Here is a 27,321-nt window from a genome sequence, read left to right as displayed (position 1 = left end):
ACGCCAAATACCAAGCACTGGGACCCATGAGGTCATTCAGCGCCGAAACGGAAATTGACAGTAAAAGGTTTGAAAGGTGCAACAGGAGGAAAACCTCTCTGTTGCACTATGAATCAATTGTTAGGAGAGGGTACAAAGTAAGATGGAAGAAAGAGAATATGAACGGAGGTACAGTAAAAGGAACGAAAGAGATTGCAGCAAGGGGCCGAAGGGACGCTGCAAAGAACCTTAAGTAATGCCTACAGTCCACCGCATGAGGTACACTGACGGCACTACCCTCTTACGGGGATAATCAATTTAAAAAGATATTTTTTCTCGTCAGTGTCGAAATTATAAGATAATATTTTGTCTTTAGGATTTAGGATCACACAAAATGTCGGTGCCTTTATCGTTACACCACATTTGTGCAACACTGCACTCGCCAGAGGAAATGACACACAGACCCTTGTGTTCCGCCACCGACTCTGGATTGATTTTTAATGATTACCGATTCCAGAATACCTGGTTCTACAGCTATCATACTTGACCAGCGATATAAAGTTGATAAAGTGGAAAAGGTAATTTCCACTCTTGAAAACATATAAACTTTTGAACTCAGACTGTGTAACGTTAAAACTTTGTTAATATCATCATCTTCCCAAATATTAACATTACTTCCAGGGACAAGGCATGCTACCTGCTTGGCTGAAAAGAATTTCTGCAAATGATCTTCAACTGCAGCAGTTGCTGATGCATAAGTCTCATGAGACTAGATACATAGCTTTTGTCTGTTTTTCCCACCTGATCTTATCGTACAACCATTCAGCTTTTCATTTTCCCATTTAGCCCTTTCAGTGAATAAACACCTTTCTTTAATTGTACAATTACTGGTTATTTTGTAATGTATAGAACAGCTTTAATCAGCAACGCGAAAGTGTACAACTGCCCGGTGACCGGTCAAGGCGTGATGGACCATTGATATACGGAGGGTGGAAATGGTCAAGCCTACGTGTCGGTCTGTACCTGCGCAGAAGTCGAAGAAGTGGAGTCGGAAGCCTTCGTCATCGTCTTCATCTTCATCTTCATCGAGTGCTGTCAGCTCCTCCCTTTCTACTTCCGAAGCCAGTAGGCGGAGGAAGAAGATGGTTGCTGTACAAAAATAAATGTTAATTTATTTTTCTGTAATAATATAATTTTCTCACAGCCTTGTGTGTTGGTTCATTATGAACGGGGTAATTTTCACTGGCGTGTTCTACTTATGCATGACTTATTTAGGATGAATTGTCTCTGCAGGCTTTTTGTTCCGTCATTTCAAGTTAATTTGCATAATGGCCTTGTCTGTTGTTAGGTGGTTTTAAGGACCAAGGCAAGCAATACTCAGGAACTAATCTTTGTTTTGGTTTCCGAGCTAACGTGTGAGACGGCGGAGAAATGGTCGTCAGTGAATGAACTTTTAGGCGGCGTTTATGTTTTGATTTGTGAAATGGCCCTTGCTAAATACTGGTTCACTCATTCTTTCCCCCTTCTTGTTTGTACATCATTCATGCACGGAGTGAATAATCAGTTAGAAAACCTTCACTTATGCCATTCATGGTTCGTCCTCCATTTAAGGTAAGACCATTAGTTGTCTTTTAGCTGAGGTTTTAAGAAGTTCTGACGCGACCTAAAAACAATAATAAAGTCATTCTGTAAGGATAAGTTGCCGAAAACTTTTTTTCGTGCATTACGCATCGTAATTTTAGGTGTGGTCCCGTCTTTTATACAGTGCGGCGATTGCTAGGCTGCTATAGTTTGGATTGTATCGGACAGTTTATGTCTAGCCCAGTGGTTCTTAACCTTTTTATGGCCACGCCCCCTCCAAGAGTTGGCCCTTCCCTCCACACCCCTCTTGCATCCATGAGTAAAATTCCGTCCCACATTTGACGGAAAATGAAAAAAGGAAAGAGAAGGGGTTTCGAGGGACTGGGAGGGAGGTAAATAATTACAAAACATGGTAAGCCCCACGAGTCTAACCAGAGTAGTAGGCTATAGGAAACTAACGTTATAAGGCGGTACTTTCGCATTTTTTCATAAACTTCTGAATGTTAGTTCCTCACTCTTGATAAGAGAATAACGAATATAATTAGGGAATTTTTAATTTTTCCCTAGGGCCAGCGCCTCCCCCGGAAATTGCTGACGCCCCCCAGGTTAAGAACCACTGGTCTAGCCCCTTATTCGGATGGTACTGTTTTCCCCTGGTGGGTCAACAGTTTTGGTGTTATCGAGATATGTTTATATTGATATTTTGAGAATATTTGACTTTGTTGGTCTCTGTAATCAGCTCCTTTTCCTATGTACTGCAGGTGTAGTAGGTTTTTCTGGATGCAGTGACGACCGTAATTTGTAATCTAACGTTGATTTATCCTTCATTGGTAATCAAGGATATTTGTGTATTACTCATAAACTATTTGAGTGCTACAGTTTTCATGATGAAATTGTTGCTTTTCGCGTATTTAACTGAAATTTTCGTGTTGATAATGATGCAATGGGATGAACTTGGTAGCTCGATGAACTGAAAGGTCATTCGAAACTTCAGAGGAACCAGGGTGTTTCAGATGGATGTACATACTGAATCATTTTTTTTTATTAAAATACTGAATGAGTGTTCGTTTTTTATTTAACCTCAATGTTTCACCACCTTAAAATTATATTGATCTTCCTGAATTTTCTGTATATGGCGACCAGGACAGGATTCCATCAGGTGTTGTATCTGGAGGTTGGTCGTTACAAGGTTTACAGAGTCATACCGACCTTGTGTGTTAGTTCGTTAAGTGCTCAGTAGAGTCGAAGTCGGGGAGAGAGGGAGGGACCTGTTTGGCTTAGTGTCATTTTTAATTTTTCTTTGACACTGTTTACTTTTGAGTTGGGTGTTTTCCTTCAGTAGAGCGTTGTCCGCGGCTTCTAGCTTGACTATTTTGTATGCTTACTTATATGGTAAACTATGGTTGGTTTTTGTCAATTTGGATGTTGTCCTTGTTTAATCAATTTGATTGGGAAGGTTACGGTAAGTGTTGAATTACGTTCACATCGAAAGGACTAGGAATTTGCTTTACTCTTTTAAGAATCATTTTTCCAGGGTGTCTGATCTTAAAACATCATTCTCAAAATGCAAGGTTATCGGGAAGAAGGTTACGGATATTTATAATCGTATTGAATCTTTCTCGACTCTCAGTGCTGGGCACTGAGAGTTTCAGCATGGGGCGAGAGCAGATTTTAAGGAAACTGAAGACGACGAGAGTAGAAGAATGGGACTGCAGGCTCTGTCGAGAAAGGAACTGGTAGAGAGAGCAGTGGAAGTGAAATTGCAAAAGTTGGAATTTGAACATTCCAATAATTGCCTGAAATGGCAGCAGAAACCGAGGAAAAGAATAATTTTTCCAGGGAGAATAGACGACAGAAAATCTGAAAGTGCAGCTAGACATTCTGAGACTTGAAATTTAAATGGAGAGAGAGAGAGAGAGAGAGAGAGAGAGAGAGAGAGAGAGAGAGAGGGAGGCATTCATCATCCTCTCAAATCAAGCATTACGTGACCTTATTTGAGAGTGGAATCCCAGCCATGAAATACGATGCCACTCGGATACATTTGAAGCTGCTAACAAAGCCATGAGACATTATGGGCAAACTTGGTGCGACCTTGCCTTCCTGCAAAGGCGAATACATAGGTGTCCATGCTCTCAACAGGAGACTTAATCAAATATGGAAAAGTAAAGATGTTGCTTTGCAAATTCGGATTGCCCCCCAAAAAATTCCGGATCTTTCCTAGACAGTCACCCCCACAGGTTTTAACCCGGTATGTATCCGCCTTTGCGACGACCGTAAAAACATAAACAAAAGACTGTAAATATCATAAAGATAATGACCCCCAAGAAATATTTAGATAACCCCTAGATAACCCTTGGGGGTCACTATCTAGGAAAGATCTGAAACAGCATGTTGCAGGGAAAATGAGTCACTATCTAGGAAAGATCTGAAATGCTGTCATGTTTCATTCAGCATGTTGCAGGAAAAATGAGTCACTATCTAGGAAAGATCTGAAATGCTGTCATGTTTGATTCAGCATGTTGCATGGAAAATGAGTCACTATCTAAGAAAGATCTGAAATGCTGTCATGTTTGATTCAGCATGTTGCATGGAAAATGAGTCACTATCTAAGAAAGATCTGAAATGCTTTCATGTTTGATTCAGCATGTTGCAGGGAAAATGAGTCACTATCTAGGAAAGATCTGAAATGCTGTCATGTTTGATTCAGCATGTTGCAGGGAAAATGAGAGCTTCACTCACTTTGGATATTGAGTTTAACTGACTGAATTTGGATATTGAGTTCAAATGACTGAATTATTTAGAAAGGGCTTGAAATACCAGGTTCAGTGTTTTGATATAATGGTGGCAGGCTAGTTCAAGTCTGCTCTCCCTGAAAGAATTTTATTGAGGATCAAGAAGGTACCTCGTGGTTCAATATAGACAAGCTTGGAGATATAGAATATTTTTACCCAAAATGATGTTTTCAATAGTCGGCAAGATAGAACCAATGCTCAAAGATTTCAAGGAATGATCATGGTCATAGGAGCTCACCTTATAATGTTAGGAGAGAAAAGGACAAGCCTCAGTATCCTACCTTATAGGTCCCAGCACTTGGCCTTTGGCCTAAATTTTATATTCCAATTCCAGTTTCTTGTGAAAGGGAATTGTTTTTCTGGGGATAAATAAAACAGCTGTTTTTTTCAAGGACAAGGGTTTAGCATCTGCCTAAATAACCGTTGTTGAACCTACTGAGGAAACTCTGTTTGATCCTAAGGCCTCTAGCTTTAATCCTGAAGGTGTTTATAGGGACCAAGGTCATCAATGCACCCAGTGTGGTGGGAAGGTTAATGCTGAATTATTCCTTGATTTCAAAGTACAAAGGGAAGATAAGCTCAATAGAAAACAAGTAGTGATGGTGTAGGGTGGTTATAAGCAATGGTAAAATATTCACAGCATATGTGAATACTGGAGCAAGGTATTTCAGTGTTGAAGGATCATTGTGTTAAACCCGAGCAAATTGCATCAAGGAAAAGGGCAAGACTGAAGTCAGCTTTCAGCCATATAAATAACACCAAAGTAGGGAATCTGCCGATGGCTCTAAATAGGAGGTGAAATGTTGTTTATACGCCTGCTGACATATTGTGTCCTGTAACAGATAAACTAGATATGCCATATGATATGCTTTTGTGATCAGGTGCTCCTAACACCTTCTCCAAAAGATTTTATAACAGTCAGAAAGTTTACCATCAACTAAATTGTCAGATGAAATTATTAATCATTTGAAACCAAAAAGTAAGGGAGAATTACTGCTAATATTAAGTGAATACAATGAAGTAATTCGGGATGAGAATATGGCAGATGTTGCAAGTTCAGAAGAGTGTATAGTGTTTCACAAAGAAAAGGATATGCAGCTTGAAATAATAGTTCAGAGCAGGGAGGATGAACCTTTTAGTGAGATACAGGAGGGGGACAAAACTCTCGAAACTTTGTGGGTGGATGCATGCCAGAATAGATGTCTGTCAGTTAAAGTAATATTTACCATAATGATCAAGCACTAGGAGAGGCAATTGCTCATTTAGTCATACCTTTATGGAAGTGAGACCATGTGTTGAAGTTTGCACATGAATCTGTGTGGCCTGCACACTTACAGTAGGTATCATGAAAACGTCTGAATGCATAAGATACTCTTTCCGGTGGCCAAATTTGCATCAAGATATAAGAAGATACTGTTTGTCAATTTGTGTCAAACATGTCAAATGAAAGCACAGCAACAGGCTAGTGATTCTGCCCCAATTAAACCAGAGTGTCCCTGGGAAATGAATATGGATTGCATAGGTCCTTTTGAATTCCGTACTATATATGGAAAGCCTATGGAATATTACTAATAGACTTTGCTACTCGGCCAGAGGCAATGGCACTATCATCTCTAACGACCAAGGCAACCTGTGCAGATATTAGCACATGCTGGAATGCAGAAAATTATTGTCAGATTGCACCACAAATTTTACTTCACAGCTGATGACTTTGATAGAGGAGCTGTTGGAATGTGTTCCAAAGTTTTCAACTCCAGGATATCCTCAAATAAATGGTTTAGTTGAGAGGTGGAATGACCTTCTAAAATCCATGATCAGATCTTTATCCAAGAACACCCTGTGACTGGGATAAGTTACCACCATTCCTACTTTGGACACACGTTGGGGTACCTAATAGCACTACCAGGGTTTTCCCTTTTCAGATGATGTTTACTTGGCAACCTAATGGATCTCTTGCTTTGTTAAAAGAGAGATGGCTCGGGGAAAAGACTTTGTCCCTGGGATAGAAATGACTGTGTTGCAGTATCTTGAAAAGCTAAAGAAAGAATTGGAGTCAGCTGCTGACAAAGTCTTAGAATATGGAGAATGTCAGCAACAAGTTTATGCTAAATATAGAAAATGCAAGTTAAAAGAGAAGGATTTGAATACTGGAGAAGTAACTGCTCACACCAGACTCTCCCAAAAGACTATATGATAGGTTTTTGGGACCATTGACAGTACTGAGATGGATTGCTAATCACTCTTATCTTGTCAAAACCTGCTTACCAACAGGATGAGGCACTACGAATATCGTGTTGCTGTGACTGGCATCATTTATGACAAGGATGAGGATTTTAGTGAGATTCAGTATGTTCCTAAAGAATCTATAACACAGAAAGTTTACCATCAACTAAATTGTCAGATGAAATTATTAATCATTTGAAACCAAAAAGAAAGGGAGAATTACTACAAGTATTAAATGAATACAATGAAGTATTTTCAGATAAGCCAGGCAAATATGGTAGATTTATTTATACAATAAATTTGGCTGAAAGGTTCCAACTAAACGCCTACCTCTTTATCAGATTCCTTTAGTGTTGCGTGATGAAGTTGATCATCAAATTCAAGTGTTGCTAGATACAGGGATGATAGTGTAATGATGGTATTGAGTGACATACTGGCTGAGTGTTGTCTAGTTTATTGGTGGTTCCTTACTGAATGAATGTACATTGTTGTTTCAGGTTTAGCTGGCCTTGTGCCAGCACGGGCTCTTGCTCCTAGAGCAGCCCGTAACTCACGAATATACAGATTCTTCGAAGTTGTAATTGGCTGGTGCGAGCCGCAAAGTAGTTTCTACACACAGACAGGGCAAAACAGAGGTTATGTTTCGGACATCTGTGCTTGTGGACAGACAAACAGATGGAAATTGTGAGAGACATAATAAACGTACAATGATAAAACATATATCAGTGGAAAGGCCAGAAAATTCCACATATGGACATTTGCATGAGATTCAAGACAGATTAATGAATACAATGCAGTAGCATAATATATGTGAAATGGCGAGACGTTTGGCGTCTTCACAAACAGAAACATTCTTACAGTTTGACACAGAAGATTCGGTGGAACATTATGTGTACATGATTGGAATGCTTGCATGGCAATGCAAGTAGTGGTGATTGTACATGAATCAAGACAACAATGGTTAGAGAGAAACAGACAGAAATATTGTATGGTAGAAGTTGCGTTTCTTCAGCGGTCCCCTCCAGCTGACGCGCGGGAGGGAGAGAGAGAAAGCGGGATGCTTTGTCTTGTTTTCGTCCGTTGGATGATTCACACACACGTGCCCGTAGGATCGCAGTGCGGTCCCTGACAATAGTTCCTCAACAAACTCCTTTGCACACCCCAGTGTCTGCATGGCAAAGAAAGGTTCTAGCATATTTCCTCCAGACATGAATTCTAGTTTGAGAAAATGATAGTCTTCGTATTGGCAAAAACGAAGAATAGATGAGATTCTTTCTTCAGTGAATTATCAAATGCAAAACATAGATGAGTTAGTTTATCAAATGGGTCATGCAAACCTCATTATTACATTGGTCCTTACAAAAGATTGTCAATGGAAAACTGCATTTGTAATACACAATGGATGATATTGATGGACTGTAATGCCTTTTGGACAAATGAATGGTGGAGCAACATTCCAGAGGGGCCACAAATGACCTAAAGTCACATAAGGGGTATTCTTGTGGAGACAGATAATATAGTACTGCAATCTATTCCTCCAAGTGGAAGGAACATTGGATTACTTGCAAAAAGTTTGCAGTCTTTCAGATATGCATTACGAAATGCACATGTAGGTAGCCCATGGCGAAGAATTTGGAGCATATAGCTGGATCTGATCATTATGGACTAGACTTAGGATATTATACACTTGTGTAGCCCACGGTGAAGTATCTAGGGAACAGTGTTGGATCTGGACATTATGGACCTAACCCATGTCGCATAGAAGTTATCTCCAATTCACCAACTTCAAGATGCAGAAAGATTTACATAGAGAGGGAGAAAATATGCAACAATTATGGAGGATACATGGAAGGATATACTAGTCAAGTAGTGAAGCCACTTATAGATTTAGCAAAGAAGGGGGTTCCTGTTATGATTTCTTAGAATAAAGAAGCACAAGACAGCTTTGGCTTGCGTAAAAACAAGCAGTGATGATGGCGCCTAATTTTCAGGAACCAGTCATATTACAGTTTGAAGCATCAGGATGTGGGGTAGAAGCATGCCTGAGCCAATCAGATGCTGATGGGAGAGAACATCCTGTAGTATATGCTAGTCAGAAGTTGAATGAATCACAACAGAAGTAGTCAGTCACAGAGAAGGACATATATGCATTTGTATGGGTCTCGAAGAAGTAAAACAAGTCTATTCCCATCAAAAATCGAAATTGTATCTGATCACAACCCATTTAGTCAAAAATGCTTTGAGGAGGCATCATTGCATGATGAAACAGAACTGGGAGTAAGCATGCCAATGCTTACATGTTAAGCAGAAAAAAAAGTAATTTCTTAATGACTTTGATGGGCATCTTGGTAAGAACTGTATAGTAAAGGTTGGTATATTACTTACGAGCAGTGGCAGATTTACTTGCCACTAATTCCTCATGTATTTGTGCCTTGTTTAATGTGATTCTAAGATTGCATGATTTAGTATCAAATGTGTGATCCTTTTATTTTTTTTAGGGAAGGCTACTTGCTATGATATACCCTGGTGTATTCTTCCATGCCTTCAGAAGGGGAGAAGGGGAGGTGTCGTGATAATGACTTATGTTACACCCCCTTAGGGAACTTAGTATGGCGTAAATTGATTAGGTATATGTTTTGTAATTTAAATAACATAACTATTCAGGTGTTTGTGATTTCAAGTTATCAATTGTTGCTATGAATATCTAGTAGCTCCCAGTTAGGTATGCCATTGTCCTGTAAGCCCAGTGTGGCTTACAGAACAGATCAGTTGGGAAGAAGTCCGTGTCCGAATGATAATTCTGAAATAAAATCCAACAGCATGGAACTTCGAGGGTTTAAATATTAATGACCCCTACCCATCACAATCCTACTCATCACAACCCCCATATGCCTCAGACTGGGGGCCATGTCTAAACTGTTCTCATCCTTAGGGGATTCGTTGGCTAAATACACTCAAGGATTACCAGTTCCCTGTGGCAGAAAGTTTCTAGCTGATTAAGGGTAATGAACTCTGTCACTGCCTACTAGACATCCAGACTTGAAGCTGGAAAGACAAAGTTTTCACTGCATTAGCCATCATTCTGCTGACAGTGATTTCTGGTGCTCCTCCTGAGCAATGCCACAGTCTTTTGTTATGGAGCTGGCCTTCGCCTACAAGGCAGCAGGGCTAGCACCCTGCGCTCGGTGCCAACATCCTGGTATACCAGCTGAACCTACAGCTCACTGAGCGACAAGGATGCAACTCCCTGAAGGTGTTTTTACATAGCCCATTTAAACCCAAATGCATTATTTGTTATTTATAAACAAAAGAATCAGCGATGATTCCCCAAAAAAGAAGAATCCCTTCCCATAAGAATTCCAGAACTGTCTTACTCTAGGTTCTTAGGCATTTGTCCTCATATTAAGCTTCATACAAATTTGACACATTGAGGAGGACAAGAGGTCAAGGTCTAAATTTGATCAAATAGAGTTCTTGCAGGTTTAAGTTGAATCAAACTGACCAGATGTACTGAACTTAGAGATTCAAGTAGGAATTCCTTTGCTACTTTTGAAAGTATACTAACTTTACACTGGGAAAGCAAAGAAATAAAGAAAAAATTAAGAAAGGATAGGGGCAAGGCTCAGGGGAATGAGATCAACAGAAACTGTAAAAAGGACCTTAATCACACCATAGCGTGAGTGAATGCCTAGATTGAAATAACAGTACTGGAACGTTCTTCTTTCATGCATTACAATTTTGTTATATAATTCTCATTCAATATGTGAGTCCAAGCTGCGTCTTTCTATTTCTCATAGGGATTGAATTTTCTTTATCATAATTATCACTCATTATAAGCACTCATTATCATGGAGCACATCTAGATAATATACTTACAAATTCAAATACCGTTGATCAGAATGGCTATATGATTAAAGATAAGACAAGAGGTAAATGAAATGCTAATGAAAAGTTAACAATCAAATTCATCAATTTTTGACACATTTCACCGGAGTGTACCCTCGTCACAAGAACTCAGAACTCAAAACTGTGAAAGACAGCGGTACAGACTGTGACATGGCTGGCTATTTGATCAAGAGCCACCGTAATGTAACTGACTTTGGCATATGAAATAACCTGGTTGCCACAACCTGAAGCACAGATGTTCCCATCAAAACAGCACAACAGAATAAGAAAAGCTCCATCTCATTTGGTAAAGGATGATGCCATGTTATGAAACATGGCTCTCAAAATGTTGCTTTGACTAAAATCATTAAATTCATTTACTTTCATACTTGCTACAAAGAAGTGAATAAAATCTATGGGACCTAACTGATGATATTTAAAGAAAAACTCATTTCACATACAGTGTGTCATTACATGTTATAAAACATGCTACTCTGAAGTACACTATTTTCAGAGTTGCTACAAAACGGTGATGAAAATCTTTGGGATCTAACTAATGATATTTAAAAAGCTAATTTCCCATACATACTGCCAGAAAATGATAATATATTTAAACCAACAAATGACATTTTGGTCAGTAGTCAAGGAAAGTGGAATTGCTATTACAAACTAATTTGGTGTTTGTCTTAATGGACACATATTAGACTATGTTCAACTAGTATAAAACGTCTTGTACAGTACACTAGTTGAGCATAGTCTAAACGGTGTCCATTGAGAAAGCACCAAATTAGTTTGTAATAGTAATTTCATTTTCCTTTACTTGACTATTGACTAAAATGAACTGACAAATAGGAGACGAAAATTTCTAAAATACAAATACAACAGCATGTATCGTACAGTTTTAAAGGTGACATACTTTGATTTATAAAAATCAACACTACATCCTACAGACTACCTGATACACGAACAAAACATTTCGAAGCCTAAATCACCTAAGCATATTCTTATAAAGTTCAACAAGATTTGTGTCAAAGTCTGTATGGGTTATATGCTCCATTTTCGGTGTCCCTGGTTTATAAGTCTTCGTGTGCCACACTAAGACCTGCAAATTATTAAATAAATAAAGTTAGTAACATAATACATGAGCGCAAATAATGCTGAATTCAGTAACCACTTTAATTTCTATAGCTTTAAAATTCAGCTTCTCCAAATCTCAAGTCACAGCATTAGAGATGGTCAAAATACATCACCTAAACAGGAAAAGAAAATTTACATGGTATACTGCTATCACTGTCTATATACCCAGACCGAGGCTACTATACTTCAGCCAGCTTACACGGCCAACATGTGATTAATTTGAAAAGAAGAAAAAGCAAATCACAGCCAGTCATAAATTCACCATATTTCGGAAAGTAATCTCACTAATGATTTATCAGAGTCACTTGTTCATGTTGGGGCCAACAGTTTTCACCTGCTGTCATGCGTTGCTGTGTTATTTTTGGTGTTTTTATACTCGTGATTTAGACCCTTTAGTTTACCGCTTTTTTTTTAAAGCATATTTGTAAAAGGTACACGTTTCAATTTCAAATAACACCAGAATGCGTATCGCAGCATGGACTATAACATCACAGACTGTACACTGTCAAATATTACTAATCAAAGCTCTGACTCCGGGACAAATAGAACTTTCAAAGGCTAGGCCTATTGACTAACAGGGCTAGAGGTTATGATGAGAAGAGACCAAGCCAACTTGAGTGTTACATTCCCAATGAAGGTTTACGTCTGGCACCTCCACATGTCCACAAGACCTCATTAATATATATGAAGTGAAATCAGTTGAACAGTGCAACAGCCTATATCAAAATATAAATTGTGAGATGGATTATTTTTTATGTGTAATTCCCCATGGTATTGTTTCTTGGCTGCAGTGTCGAAAATAACAAAATCTTTAACTTCTATAATGTATGGTGTGCAGTTCATTGGTACCAGTGACCAGTGGCTTTACTTGGTAGCATTAAAACATCAAGTGCAAGGAAAATTATAAAATTAATTCACAATTCTTTATAGGCGTTCCACTTAAGGCCGAGCGTAGCTCGTGGAAGCACACTGGCTCGGGCCTGCGCTTAGAAAGACTCCTCTCCTGAAGTAAACGCCAGAATAAATTTCATTGAGCTAAAAACAAGTTGTTCTCCTTTCTGCTGGAGATGTGAAATTTGCCTTGCCCTTTTTCTTGCTTTGTCTCTTGATCCTCTTTACATACGATCACATTCAGCTCTGGACGAGCCTAGCAACTACAATAACACTCCAAACAAATGATACTGCCATCATGAAATAGCCTACATTAAAGTAATGGTTTTATGGCGGAACAATTCCCGTCTTCCCACTAATGCTTTCTTACATACTGAATCAACAAACGCAACATAGAGTTTATGGGGACTTAAGAAGATGCAAATACAGTGAAGAAGATAGCCATGTGGATGCTGTGTGACAGATGTGGAGCGACAGCAGTACTATGTCTCAAATACGTACAACAGATATCACAAGAGAGGCTCGGGATTGCAGAATATGCATCGAGTAAGAGATATCCAAATGTCTGAAATGTATAAGAGCAAAGTGGAGGGGAAAGAGGTGAAACATTACAAAATGGCAGAAGGACAGGTCTTAAAAAATATTGAACATTTTTGTTACTCTGAAAACATACTGGACTCTGAAGCGCTTAAGAGGAAAGTGAAGACAAAATAGCAACGCCTAAATGAAATAGAGTGCTGAACCAGTGGTAAATAGAACAATAATTTATAATACTTAAAGCCTGTATCACTTGATGCAGCATAGACATAGGCACCGACAAAGAACACCATGGAGATTCAAAGGAGGCCTGGCTACAGAATTTTAAGATTCATGACCCAGTATGAGTATGAGAACTTGGAAAGATGTGACATCCAACAGCTGGAAAATTTATTGAAATCTCAAAAAATGAGGTATAATGAGAAGGGCTATGGAACAGTCAATCAGAACAGTAACAGCTGAAAAAAAAGCAAGACAATCATCCAATTAGGGCATAGGTAAAGTCCTAGACCAGACTAGAATTCAGGCATAGTGGAGTGAAAATTTACATCCGACATCACAAGATAAAATCTGTCATAAGATAACAATCATTACGCTGATCATTTCTAATCTATAATTGTTAATCTCTATCAATCTGCCACATCCTTGCTTTCCTTATTTCTATTTGCTTGTGGCCACATACACATGCACACTCTCTCTCTCATATATTTCTTAAGTTTCCTTCGTACCTGTGTACAACCCCAGGCGAGGGGTTCTAGATCTTTCAGTTCAATTCTCAATTGTCTTAGAAAACCATCTTCTAAGTAGGACAGTCTCAGAGGTATGGTGGCATCAGGGTTGGCATGTAGGACTCGAAGATTTACGGCGAAGCCTGCCATATCCACAGCAAATTTTCTGCCTGCCTAGAATGTATGATAAACATTTTAGTTAAATATCAACCACAATGTGGCTATTTACAGATGAATTATAAAAGTAATTAAAAAGCAGGTGTCAGTGCTTCAGTATTCAAATCTCGGGATGAAGATAACCAACTAAATTAGTATATTTCTTTAATCAACTTAGAAGACTTTGCTTATTAAGTCAAATTGGACATTCACAGCCAAATGGATTATATTTTATTCTTATGAATACAAACATTATGTTTAACTGATCACTGGATGAATATTTTACTGGGAATTTTTTAAATTTACAACACCTGGATCCAACTGTGCGAGTATCTCGACGCACTTTGTGCTGACATCATTTTTCATACTTGAGTTATTCATGGTGTTTACTAATGGCTTCGCAAATAACAATAGTTAAAGTATAGTAATATTTTATAGCTTTTGTATTTGTCATATATACAAACCATAGTTTTTATATAAGAGTATCTTCAGTAAAAGTTAGTTCAATTGTTAAAACTGGTAGTAATATAGTTGCTGGTAGGCCTATACAGGTTTATCTGGGCGAGTGAGGAGGGAACCCCATTCACTAACCTGGTTGTGTCGTCACTTTCTTAATGATCTGGAAGGCATGTCTTTTTCTACGTGCCAGTGAGACACTGATATGATGATCCAACAGAATCCAAAAATGTCAGCCAACCATTCACCCTCTTTACAGCCTTACAGATGCTGGTATGAAAGGCTGACAGGACCTTGCTCTAGAGTTTGTTATTGCGCAGGAACATCGCTAGGAAATTCCACACGGCACCCTGTCGCTCTCGTCTTATGAATGGGAGATACAAGTCAGCAGGTAGAAATTACCATCATCTCCATCTAACTAGACCAGCACATACATTGCCTACATTGCGTAATCAGGAGAAATTAGATGGGAACAAATACAAGACAACCAACCAGTCACTTTATATACTTCAGTAGATCCACAAAGTATAAATGACGAGAAGGATTTTTTTTTTGTGGAGTTCCCTCTAGTACCATTTCTCTTGCAGCTTCAAGAATGTAATGCTCTGAAGTTTCATTGGAATACATTAATTTCATATGACTGTTTTCTTATGATAAGTGATTTGATTAGTAAGGTGAGAGAAAATTTTTTTTGTATTTTATTCACACAGAAGCATGATAATTATCATTTCCTTAGAGTTTTACATAGTTTGCTTGTTCGAGATATTTCCAGGCCTCCCGAGTTGACTAAGATTACATAACGTCTTCCCTGTAGTAGTGTGCATGTTTGCATGCATATGTGTGTGTGTGAGAGAGAGAGAGAGAGAGAGAGAGAGAGAGAGAGAGAGAGAGAGAGAGAGAGAAAGGCAAGCCTCACAACACTAGCCATTCTAAGCGCAATACCTAACAGACCACTCTTCCAGAAATTAATGATGTCTCCAGTGTTACATGCCTCTCAGGCGTTTAAATAAATTTTGTAATTTTGATTACTTGATGTGTTTTAATCATACCAGAAATAAAGCCATTGGCCATTACCCAAGACAACTGTATATACAAGTCGTTGTCGTTGTGTGACAGAAACTGGTGGTGACCAGGATATGTTTAAGTGGCAGTGCTTTGGTGTCATTTAATTTCATTAGCCTAAAGTTTACTGTTTATTGTTTAGTGTATTTCAGTATGGCAGCAACTAAAGTAGAGACATGTGAGATTGGTCTAAGAAACTGGTTTGGAAGGCACAGAATTCCAGAATTTAGCAAAGGAGGAAGACCTAGCCCATGCAGAGCAACCGAGGGCAAGAGAACCATGAAGAGCAGACGCTGAAATGCAGAAGGAAGAGTCTGAAAGGCAGAGAGTTTAGAAGCTGCAAACAGAAGCACTTGCACATGAACTACAAGTGTTAACCCTTTGATTACGGCCGAGATGAGACCTCACACTTACCACAATCCGGAGGGTTTTCAGACGGTAGTCACCCGTAGCATGCTACCAGACGCACGAAATCGTAAACAATCATTGTAATAGCGTTTGTATTTGTTGTTTTGCTGCAAATTAACCTGTTTTATTTATATGATAATATTGTGATAGTAGCGATCCGTGATATAGATATTATGCAATTAATGTAACAACACAAATAAATAAACATAGGATAAATACTATATATCGGGGTTTAGTGTTGCCAGAGGTATAAGCACTGCACTGATTGAGGATGACAGTCTTCTTTTTTTTTTTTTGTCATTTTCTCTAATTCTGTTTGAATCCGTAAAGGACAGCTACATCACAGTTGTGTATTATAGTTAAAAATTATTTGTATATTCGTCAGAAAACTAATCATAAAGAATGTTCATCATTTTTATGGTTCCGCTTACTATTCCACTAGCTGGGCAAAAAAAAAAAAAGAGAGAGAGAGAGAGAGAGAGAGAGAGAGAGAGAGAGAGAGAGAGAGAGAGAGAGAGAGTGACAGAATAAAAATTTTTACCTATGATTTATTCCTTCTAATTGTACATCAATAACATTGGAGAGTAAGTAGACACAATCACAATATTGGTTGCAATTTTAACCACATTTCTGGGTAATATTTTTATCAATGATCAAGCACCAGCTGACAAGGGATACGCAATCTAGAAATTCAGATGAATTCTGCAGTGTTTGAAAAATGGTTTAAAACCCAGCTTCTTCCCAATATAGGGCCATCTGCCATCATAGTGTTGGATAACGCTTCTTATCATTCAGTTCGAATTAATAAACCTCCGACAATGTCTGCCAAAAAGGATGAAGTTAAAGACTGGCTAATAAAAAATTAGTAAAGTTGCAAAGACATTCATGTAAAGAAAATGATTACGTGATTGACAGACTGGCAAGAGATCATGGACATAGTGGTTAGGCTGCCTACATATCACTGCCAGTATAATGCAAAAGAACTGATATGGGCGCAGGTGAAATCATACGTGGCAAAGAAGAATCATTTTAAAAATCAGACCTGCTTCCTTTGGTCAAAGAAGCAATTGAATCCATATCTTCTGACAACTGGGCTAATGATGTGAGACATGCCGAAGATATAAAAAGAGATGACGCTTCAAGAGATGTTTGCATTGATAAATATATAGATTCTTTTGTTATCGATGTAGCATCCTCTGACGAGGATTCTTCATAAGTAATGTCTCCTCATACTTCGATTGTAAATAAATTTATTGCTTTCCCTTGTTGTGTGATATCCTGTTGAACACTGAAATTGAAATAAATTGAAATATAGATCTGTTTTTCGACAGAAAGTGGCAGAAATATCTTTAAAAATCTACATATAACAGAAATGCCACAGCAGTGATGAGTATCATATGACAGTGCTTTAAAAGCACAGGTAAATCTAATACTGTATAAATGTGTAATATATATATATATATATATATATATATATATATATATATATATATATATATATATATAATTGTGAGATTTTATAGTTTTTGAGCTTTTGAATTGCTTTCTTTCATTTTAAATATTGCCGTAATATATCTTTATATATGCTGTATATATTGAATATTTATATATATATATAATATATATCATAATAAACATTTTAAAGAATATTTATTATGAGCTATTTTATAGCTGCACAGTGAAAATTCAACCTTGATACAGCAAGGAGGTAAAGAATATATGATCACGGCATACACGAAAGAAAACAATAACTCAAAAGCTCAAAACTATATCACAATTATATGACTTCGATAACAGCAAAGGAACAGTAATAAAAACTATAGTAGATGACGTAACTCAAGAACATTGCTCAGTACAGCATCCAAATAAACAAAACTGAAAATGAAAGCACATCTAGGTTTCCAAATTTCTTGCATCTATCATTTTCATATATTGAATTTTTTTTTTTTTTTTTTTATCTAAAATTTAAGTGGGACAACAAAACTTCATTCAGAACTTTCTATTATAGTACACGTGCTTGATAACAGGCGCAAACAATGAGCTTGAAGTCAGAAGGTTAATGGTCAGTTGAAGAGGGCAAAGTCTCTTCCTAAAACGGTCGTACTATAGTAACCCCACCCCGGCCTTTCTTGTTTACTTGCTAACCTTGTTTACTCTTATTCAGTTTTCATCCTCTGGACTTTACTACTGAAGGTAATCTATTTCTTGTTTTGTCATTGTCATTTTTCAATCTTTAAAGCATTTTAATTTTGTAAGCTCTGTTGTCAGTTTTAATTAGTGTTTTTGTATCTTTTTAGCCAGAAAAGATGGGATATGGGTGATCCTGAAGCGCACCTATTAATAAATATATCAATGATGAGCTGACTGTTCTTCCTATCCGTACTCCTACTATATATATGCATATATGTATATATGTATATATATATGTATATATATATATATATATATATATATATATATATATATATATATATATATATATATATATATATATATATATATTTTATGTATATATTATTTGTGATGTTATATTATATATATTTTATATGAAAATATATTTTACTACGTCAGCATTGAAAATAAACTGTAGATGCTGTTTCCTTTTAGATATTATATATATATATATATATATATATATATATATATATATATATATATATATATATATTACTAAAGGATCATTCAAACTGCATGGTATCTATAGATACCATCCAGTTTGAATGAATATATATAGTTAAATAGAACAATTGTGTATGTGATAAAGTTAATATAACTATTATACATATATAGTGTGTGTATTAACAGAAAGATATAGATATATATATCATATATATATATATATATATATATATATATATATATATATATCATATCTATATATATATATATATATCTCTTTCTGTCTAACTGTATCTGTTAATACACACACTAACACACACATATATGTATACATATATATATATATATTAACTTTATCACATACACAATTGTTCTGTGCATTAACTAAATTACTTAGGACCTCATTCAAACTGGATGGTATCTATAGATACCCATGCAGTTTGAATGAGGTCCTTTTTAATAATATATATATATATATATATATATATATATATATATATATATATATATATATATATATATATATACATCACGAAGGAAGCAGTAGGGAAAGGCATCCTCATCATCTACAGTTTATTTTCAATGCCGACGTTCCGCGACGAATTCCAAGTCGCATTTTCAAGGCTATAAAATATAATATAATTTGCGAACATCAATAACAAATTAATGCAATGGCAACAGCTCTTTATGTAGTAAAAATATTTAAAACAAAACACCTCATTCCAAGACAAGTCAATAATGAGTAAAAGGAGTTCACTAAAATCTTAAAACAACCTACCTATATGGAAGAAAGAACAAGACTAACATAAATAAGTACAAACAGAGTGAGGAAAACCAGTTGCCCAAACTAGGCTATAAACAATTTCACTGAGGACGATTGAGTATTTAACGACGGCACAGTCTTCCTGATAATTATGGATTCTAGGATGGTTAAGTCGTTGTTGTTCTGCACTCGGCCTAGGATGGAAAAATCCTTGCTGTTAATATAAGTTTTACATAATTTTGAATGATTTCGTATATTTGATTGCTCAGGATTAGATAACCTGCTACCTGTTCTATGACTTATGCCCCTGTGGGAATCTATGCGGACCTTCAACAGCCTCCTCGTGCATCCCACATATGTATATCCCGTGATCACATCCCGGGCAAGTGTACTTGTAAACAACGCTGGACGAAAACAGAGGACTGAGCCGGTCTTTGACTCTGAACAGAGACCCTATTGTAAAGGGATTTTTCGGGATGATTTTCAGGTTTAAAGCTGGAAAACTCTTTTGAATAATGGCTGTGCATTTTCTCCTAAAAGTATCATCATGCACGAAAGGGAAACTTGCATACATCTTTAGTTTCAGCACAGTCGATTCAGGTGTTGCCTGAGTCATTTTCTGTAGTAGCAGTTTATTTAGGGATCTGAAAAAGTCGTGATGGAAAACAATTATTATTGAAATATTTCACTAAAAAGGATATCTCATCGTGGAAACTCTTCCAGTTTGACGAGTGGGTGTAAGCCCTATGGAGGAGGTTAAAATAGAGTTCAGTTTCAAATGAAAGAAACACGAACTATAAAAATTCATTCCCAAACCAGTAAATGTATTTTTTCTATACACACCTGTGTAAAAACCTGAGTCACCTCTGGAAATAATAAGATCAAGGAAGGGGAGTTTGTTATTTACCTCCTTCTCCATAGCGAACCTTATGTTTGGATGTTGTCGGATGACGAACTCCAGAAAGGACTCTGCATGACATTCATGACGAAACAGGAGAACGTGTCGTCAACATATCTTCGATAAAATAGAGGGCGGAACCTAATGGGACATTCTTCTATTATGCGCTCCTCCAGGAGCACATGAAGATGTTAGCAAAAATTGGACCAAGTGGTGATCCCATGGCCATCCCTTCAGTTTGTTTATACAAACTGAACGCAAAGGTCGTGTCCAGCACGGCCAGCTCTAAAAGTTGTTTAAAAAAATGTCCTACTAAAATTATTAAAAATTGCATCTTCATCAGTAAAAAGTTTGCTTAATATTATCTCAGTATTATTATTATTATTATTATTATTATTATTATTATTATTATTATTATTATTATTATTATTATTATTATTATTGGAAGCAATTCCACAGTTATGTATATGTACATATATTTAAAGATAAATATACAACTGTGGATTTGCTACTTCATTTTAAGACTCATGCTACTATGAGTATTTTTTATTACTATTTTTTTTTTTTTTTAGAATATGAATCCAATTCATACAGGACAAGCATACAGGGACCATTGACTTGAAATACAAGCCTCCAAAGTATATGGTAGACAGGTTTTCAGGAATATTGGAAAAGTTTTCCGTGCGTCTTTAATAGTGTTCTTGAAGACTCTAAAACTTATTTCTTTTCGAAGAAGAATTTTTATTTAAATAAGACAAGCGATTTAAACTACTCTGTATCCTTCAAAATCTACTATTATAATTTGATGTTGGTACCATAAAAAAACTATATATTTATAACTTACTCTGCTATGCGAAAAACTTAATCATTCCTTGCTGGAGGCAGCTCTCTCTCTCTCTCTCTCTCTCTCTCTCTCTCTCTCTCTCTCTCCCCTCTCTCTCCCCTTAATAAGGTGATCAATGGCAATGGAGAAGCCTTGTTAAAACAAAAAAGGTCACTTTTCTCTTGAAGCTGACTGGATTACTGGGCGCTAGTGATGACCATTTCAGGAAACAGAAATTCTTGAGACCACCTTATTTTTAACTATTGGGAAAAATTAACGCACACAGACGCACAAACCAGTGTATACACACACACACACACACACACACACACACACACACATATATATATATATATATATATATAAAATATATGTATATATACTTATATATACATATATTTATGTATATGTATCTATCTATAATAATAATAATTTCCAAGTTGATCTTGTCCTCCCCGGGGTGAAATTTTCTAGAAAGCTTTATTGCCACGAAAATAGCATTTTTTTTAAAGAAATAAATGTAAATGTAGCGAAAAATCATCATCATCGTATCCTTTTCCCTCGTCGTCGGGAGGAGATATCTATCTATCTATCTATCTATCTATCTATCTATCTATCTATATGTATATAGCCTATATACATATATATAGATATATAAATATATGTAGATATACATATATATATATATATATATATATATATATATATATATATATATATATATATATATATATATATAATATATATATATATATATATATATATATATATATATACATATATATATATATATATATATATATATGAATATATATATATATATATATATATATATATATATACATATATACTGTATATATTTATATATATATGTATGTGTATGTATATATACATATATATATATATATATATATATATATATATAAATATATATATATATATATATATATATATATATATATATATATATATATATATATATATATATATATATATATATATTTATATATATATATATATACATATATATATATATACATATATATATATATATAATATATATATATATATATATAAATATACATATATATATATATATATATATATATATATATATATATATATATATATATATATATAATATATATATATATATATATATATATATATATATATATATATATATATATAATATATATATATATATATACATATATATATATAAATATATATATATATATATATATATATATATATATATATATATATATATATATAAATATATATATATATATATATATATATATATATATATATATATATATATATATATATATATATATATATATATTTCTCCCGGCGACGAGAGAAAAGGATACGATGATGATTTTTCACTAAATTTTTAATTTCTTTTTTTTTTAAATATTGATGTTTCGTGGCAATAAAGCTTTCAAGAAAATTTCATTACCTTCTGCTGCAAGAAAGAATCATTGTCGCCTGGCGCCGTAATATCTTCGTGTTTTTCCTGCAGTCGTTTTAGAATTCTTCAGCTCATGCGTATAGTGCCATCACTCAATAGGTGCACTGACACCAAGGACTACAGTGGCCATCTCAGGGATCCTCCAGGAAGACGTCTTGAAGCCTTCAGAGACAGCATGTGAGCAAAGAAGGCGAAGTTTATGGTTAAAATGAACTGGATGACGAAGCAGATCGACTAAAAAGAGATTTTCAAGAGGGAAAAGTACATCACGAGAATGGCAGATAGCTTCAGTCTGTAATTGTTTACTGCTGAAAATATGGACTACTTCGCGGAGCAGTATGAAGTCGAGGTTCCCGCCTTCTGCGATTATTCGGCACCTCTACAGTCGTATTGTCACTCACGGACGCAAGCTCTTCATTCGAAATAAGGAAGGAAATAATCAAGAAGAGAGGAAGACAGTGGAACGGAGGAACTGAAGAATTTATACGAAATAAAGGTAGAGAACTTGAGGTGTTTTCTAAGCTGATTGAGGGGATTTTGGATGCCCAAAATTACCGCTTGGAGCAGTTCTTCGCTCGAAATAAGAAAGAGAAGGAACAAAAAGAGACGACATCGGCGTGGAGGTATATACTGAAGAATGCTGACGAAGAATAAAGTAGATAACCTGAGGTGTTAGAAACTACTTCAAAGATTTTGGATTCACAGAATTACTTTTCGGAGAAGCAAAGGAAGAATCGAAGGGATGATCAATATCGTCAGTAAGAGGAATCTCATAAGTTTATAGAAGACGACTCCTTAAAGCAAGAAGCTGTTTATGTGCCAGAAAAAGAACTCAAGTAATGGTTATCGCGATGTTGAAATGATCTAAAACCTTCTGAGATTTTCCTTGAAGACATTTTGGAATCCTTCAGTCCTCCGGCTCCTGGAAGGACGAGAGAAATGCCATTCGCGCATGCCGAGCTTCAAAGTGTCCAAGAACAATCTCGAGATGCTTCAAATCGTCTGGAAGCCTTCGGAGACAGAAAGTGTCAGTTTTGAAAAGTAGGGTAAGAGAAAGCAAAGAGTATTGGTGGGAAGGGTCCGACCCAGAGGCCGCTTCCTTCCTCCAAGGAAGCAGCCTATGGGTCTGACCCTTCCCATGGAAAGGGCCCAAGCCCTTTAAGGATTGGCCCCAAAAGCCTACAAGGCTTGCCAGTCTTTTGAGGGTAGCCTTGAAGGGAAGGGTCCGACCCAGAGGCTGCTTCCTCGGAGGAAGGCAGGTATCCTGTCAGGCTGGGGAAGCAGGCCTGGAGAGGGCCCAAGAACTTCAAGGATGAGGCCCAAAGTCCTCCTAGGCTGGCCAGTCTCTTGAGGGCAGCCTTGAAGGGAAGGGTCTGACCCAGAGGCTGCTTCCTCGGAGGAAGGCAGGTATCCTGCCAGGCTGGGGAAGCAGGCCTGGAGAGGCCCAAGAACTTCAAGGATGAGGCCCAAAGTCCTCAAGGATGGCCAGTCTCTTGAGGGCAGCCTTGAAGGGAAGGGTCCGACCCAGAGGCTGCTTCCTCGGAAGAAGGCAGGTATCCTGCCAGGCTGGGGAAGCAGGCCTGGAGAAGGCCCAAGAACTTCAAGGATGAGGCCCAAAGTCCTCCAAGGATGGCCAGTCTCTTAAGGGCAGCCTTGAAGGGAAGGGTCTGACCCAGAGGTTGCTTCCTCGGAGGAAGGCAGGTATCCTGCCAGGCTGGGGAAGCGGGCCTGGAGAGGGCCCAAGAACTTCAAGGATGAGACCCAAAGTCCTCCAAGGATGGCCAGTCTTTTGAGGGCAGCCTTGAAGGGAAGGTCCGACCCAGAGGCTGCTTCCTCGGAGGAAGGCAGGTATCCTGCCAGGCTGGGGAAGCAGGCCTGGAGAGGGCCCAAGAACTTCAAGGATGAGGACCAAAGTCCTCCAAGGACTGCCAGTCTCTTAAGGGCAGCCTTGAAGGGAAGGGGTCTGACCCAGAGGCTGCTTCCTTGGAGGAAGGCAGGTATCCTGCCAGGCTGGGAAGGGCCTGGAGAGGGCCCAAGAACTTCAAGGATGAGACCCAAAGTCCTCCAAGGATGGCCAGTCTCTTGAGGGCAGCCTTGAAGGGAAGGGTCCGACCCAGAGGCTGCTTCCTCGGAGGAAGGCAGGTATCCTGCCAGGCTGGGGAAGCAGGCCTGGAGAAGGCCCAAGAACTTCAAGGATGAGGCCCAAAGTCCTCCTAGGCTGGCCAGTCTCTTAAGGATAGCCTTGAAGGGAAGGGTCTGACCCAGAGGTTGCTTCCTCGGAGGAAGGCAGGTATCCTGCCAGGCTGGGGAAGCGGGCCTGGAGAGGGACCAAGAACTTCAAGGATGAGGCCCAAAGTCCTCCCAAGGCTGGCCAGTCTCTTGAGGGCAGCCTTGAAGGGATGGGTGGGCAGCCTTGAAGGGATGGGTCCGACCCAGAGGCTGCTTCCTCGGAGGAAGGCAGGTATCCTGCCAGGCTGGGGAAGCAGGCCTGAGAGGGCCCAAGAACTTCAAGGATGAGGCCCAAAGTCCTCCAAGGATGGCCAGTCTCTTATTTTTAGGGCAGCCTTGAAGGGAAGGGTCTGATCAGAGGCTGCTTCCTCGGAGGAAGGCAGGTATCCTGCCAGGCTGGGGAAGCAGGCCTGGAGAGGGCCCAAGAACTTCAAGGATGAGACCCAAAGTCCTCCAAGGCTGGCCAGTCTCTTGAGGGCAGCCTTGAAGGGAAGGGTCCGACCCAGAGGCTGCTTCCTCGGAGGAAGGCAGGTATCCTGCCAGGCTGGGAAGCAGGCCTGGAGAGGGCCCAAGAACTTCAAGGATGAGGCCCAAAGGCCTCCAAGACTGGCCAATCTCTTAACCCTATCTGGTGCAAGTTGGGTCTGGGCAGACCCACCCTACGGGATTTTTTTCATTTTTAGATAATTTTATTTAATAATCGTTTTTAGTTGATTCTATGATTACCAAAATATGGGAAATTATTAATTATTTTAATTTTCATTAGCCCTTTGATTACAGCCGAGATGAGACGTCACACTTACCACAATCCGGAGGGTTTCAGACGGTAGTCACCCGTAGCATGCTACCAGACGCACGAAATCGTAAACAATCATTGTAATAGCGTTTGTATTTGTTGTTTTGCTGCAAATTAACCTGTTTTATTTATATGATAATATTGTGATAGTAGCGATCCGTGATATAGATATTATGCAATTAATGTAACAACACAAATAAATAAGCTGCCAGTAATAAAGGAATATTCCAAAATCGGCAATTATTCCAACGGTCACGCCAACCAAATTCGACAAAGTGGAAGGTACAGCGAGCTGAAAACAAAGCGGGTCATTTCTGTCAAAGCACACGTGCATCTCAATATCACCTACATACATACATACAGTATATGTACAAACACACACACATTACTGCATCTATATATATATATATATATATATATATATATATATATATATATATATATATATATATATATATATATGAATCCATGACAACGGCAACAATGATTACACGACACAACAATACATTTTGGACACTAGCGAATATGGACATTTGGAAGGTGACAATCGTATTTCCATGGCTGAGACGTGGGTGGTACGTGAGATGCCGGAATCCTTTTGATGGAAATGACCGGTCGTTGTTTTCTGCTCTTGCTTACCTTCCACCTGTGTTGAGTTTGGTGGCCCTGAACGCTGGAATACCTTGGGAATAGGGCCTGGGATTATCCCTTGTCCTTCGGACAGATTCCAATTCAATGTTTGATTGACGATGGCGGTCAAAAGTCAGGGGAAAGTGGAAACAACCTCCTTGAATGGAAATCGTATTAGCCGCAAGTAAAGGGAGGTTCCAGAATCGGCATTTGTCAATGAAACAAGGAATTGGAGACTGCCAGGGCTTGGGATAATCGGGGCCCATTTTCAAGCTAATATTCCAACGGTCACGCCCACCAAATTCGACAAAGGTGGAGGGTACAGCGGCTGAAAACAAAGCAGTTCATTTCTGTCAACAGGACACGTGCATCTGAAATGCCACCTACGCGCGTCGTCTGTCACACTTGCATGTGACATGTAAACACAATTGCCACCTCGCCACATTCACTAGGGATCAATATTATAAATCACATTGCTGATCAAAATGTGTAATTGTGTGGTGTGTGTATGTGTATGTATATATATACTATATATGTATGTATGTATGTATGTATGTATGTATGTATGTATGTATGTATGTATGTATGTATGTATATATATATATATATATATATATATATATACATATATATATATATATATATATATATATATAATTGACTATATATACATGTGTGAGTACTATATATATATATATATATATATATATATATATATATATATATATATATATATATATATATATATATATATAAAACAATGCCCTGAAGGAAAGAGAAACGAGTCTGCTAAGTAAAGGACAATACGTCGAAAAGCCTTGCAATACTCTGTTGCTTCTCTTTCCTTCGTGGAATTGTCTTTATTTATATATTCATCACGTTCCATATTCTCGTGATTCAGTTATATATATATATATATATATATATATATATATATATATATATATATATATATATATATATATATATATATATAATGTGTGTGTAATATATATACAATTAATTACATATATATGAGTGTATATATATATATGTATATATGTTTTTGTGTGTGTGTATGTAAAATACAAACACATACTCACACCTATCCCTATAAAAATAAAAATTGGATAAATTCCTGTTACAAAAAAATGATTAGCCACATATGAACTGTATATATATATATATATATATATATATATATATATATATATATATATATATATATATATATATATATATATATTTAATCACTAACATTTTGGAATT

General features: G+C 37.2%; 1 protein-coding gene across 1 annotated transcript in view; it reads right to left on the bottom strand.

Moving 5' to 3' along the window:
- Window positions 1-10,522: 10,522 nt before the first annotated feature.
- LOC136852493 (galactosylgalactosylxylosylprotein 3-beta-glucuronosyltransferase S-like) overlaps window positions 10,523-27,321 on the bottom strand; it is a 54,273-nt gene continuing 37,474 nt past the window's right edge. The window contains exons 7-8 of the mRNA XM_067127160.1: window positions 13,754-13,927; window positions 10,523-11,562 (exon numbers count right to left, since the gene is read on the bottom strand). Coding sequence (XP_066983261.1) covers window positions 11,449-11,562; window positions 13,754-13,927 — 288 coding nt within the window. The 3' untranslated portion in view covers window positions 10,523-11,448. The remainder of the gene's footprint in view (window positions 11,563-13,753; window positions 13,928-27,321) is intronic.

Source organism: Macrobrachium rosenbergii, chromosome 25 (assembly GCF_040412425.1).
Source record: "Macrobrachium rosenbergii isolate ZJJX-2024 chromosome 25, ASM4041242v1, whole genome shotgun sequence".
In the NCBI taxonomy this organism is placed as follows: domain Eukaryota; kingdom Metazoa; phylum Arthropoda; class Malacostraca; order Decapoda; family Palaemonidae; genus Macrobrachium; species Macrobrachium rosenbergii.
This window is presented reverse-complemented; position numbering and strand designations above follow the sequence as displayed.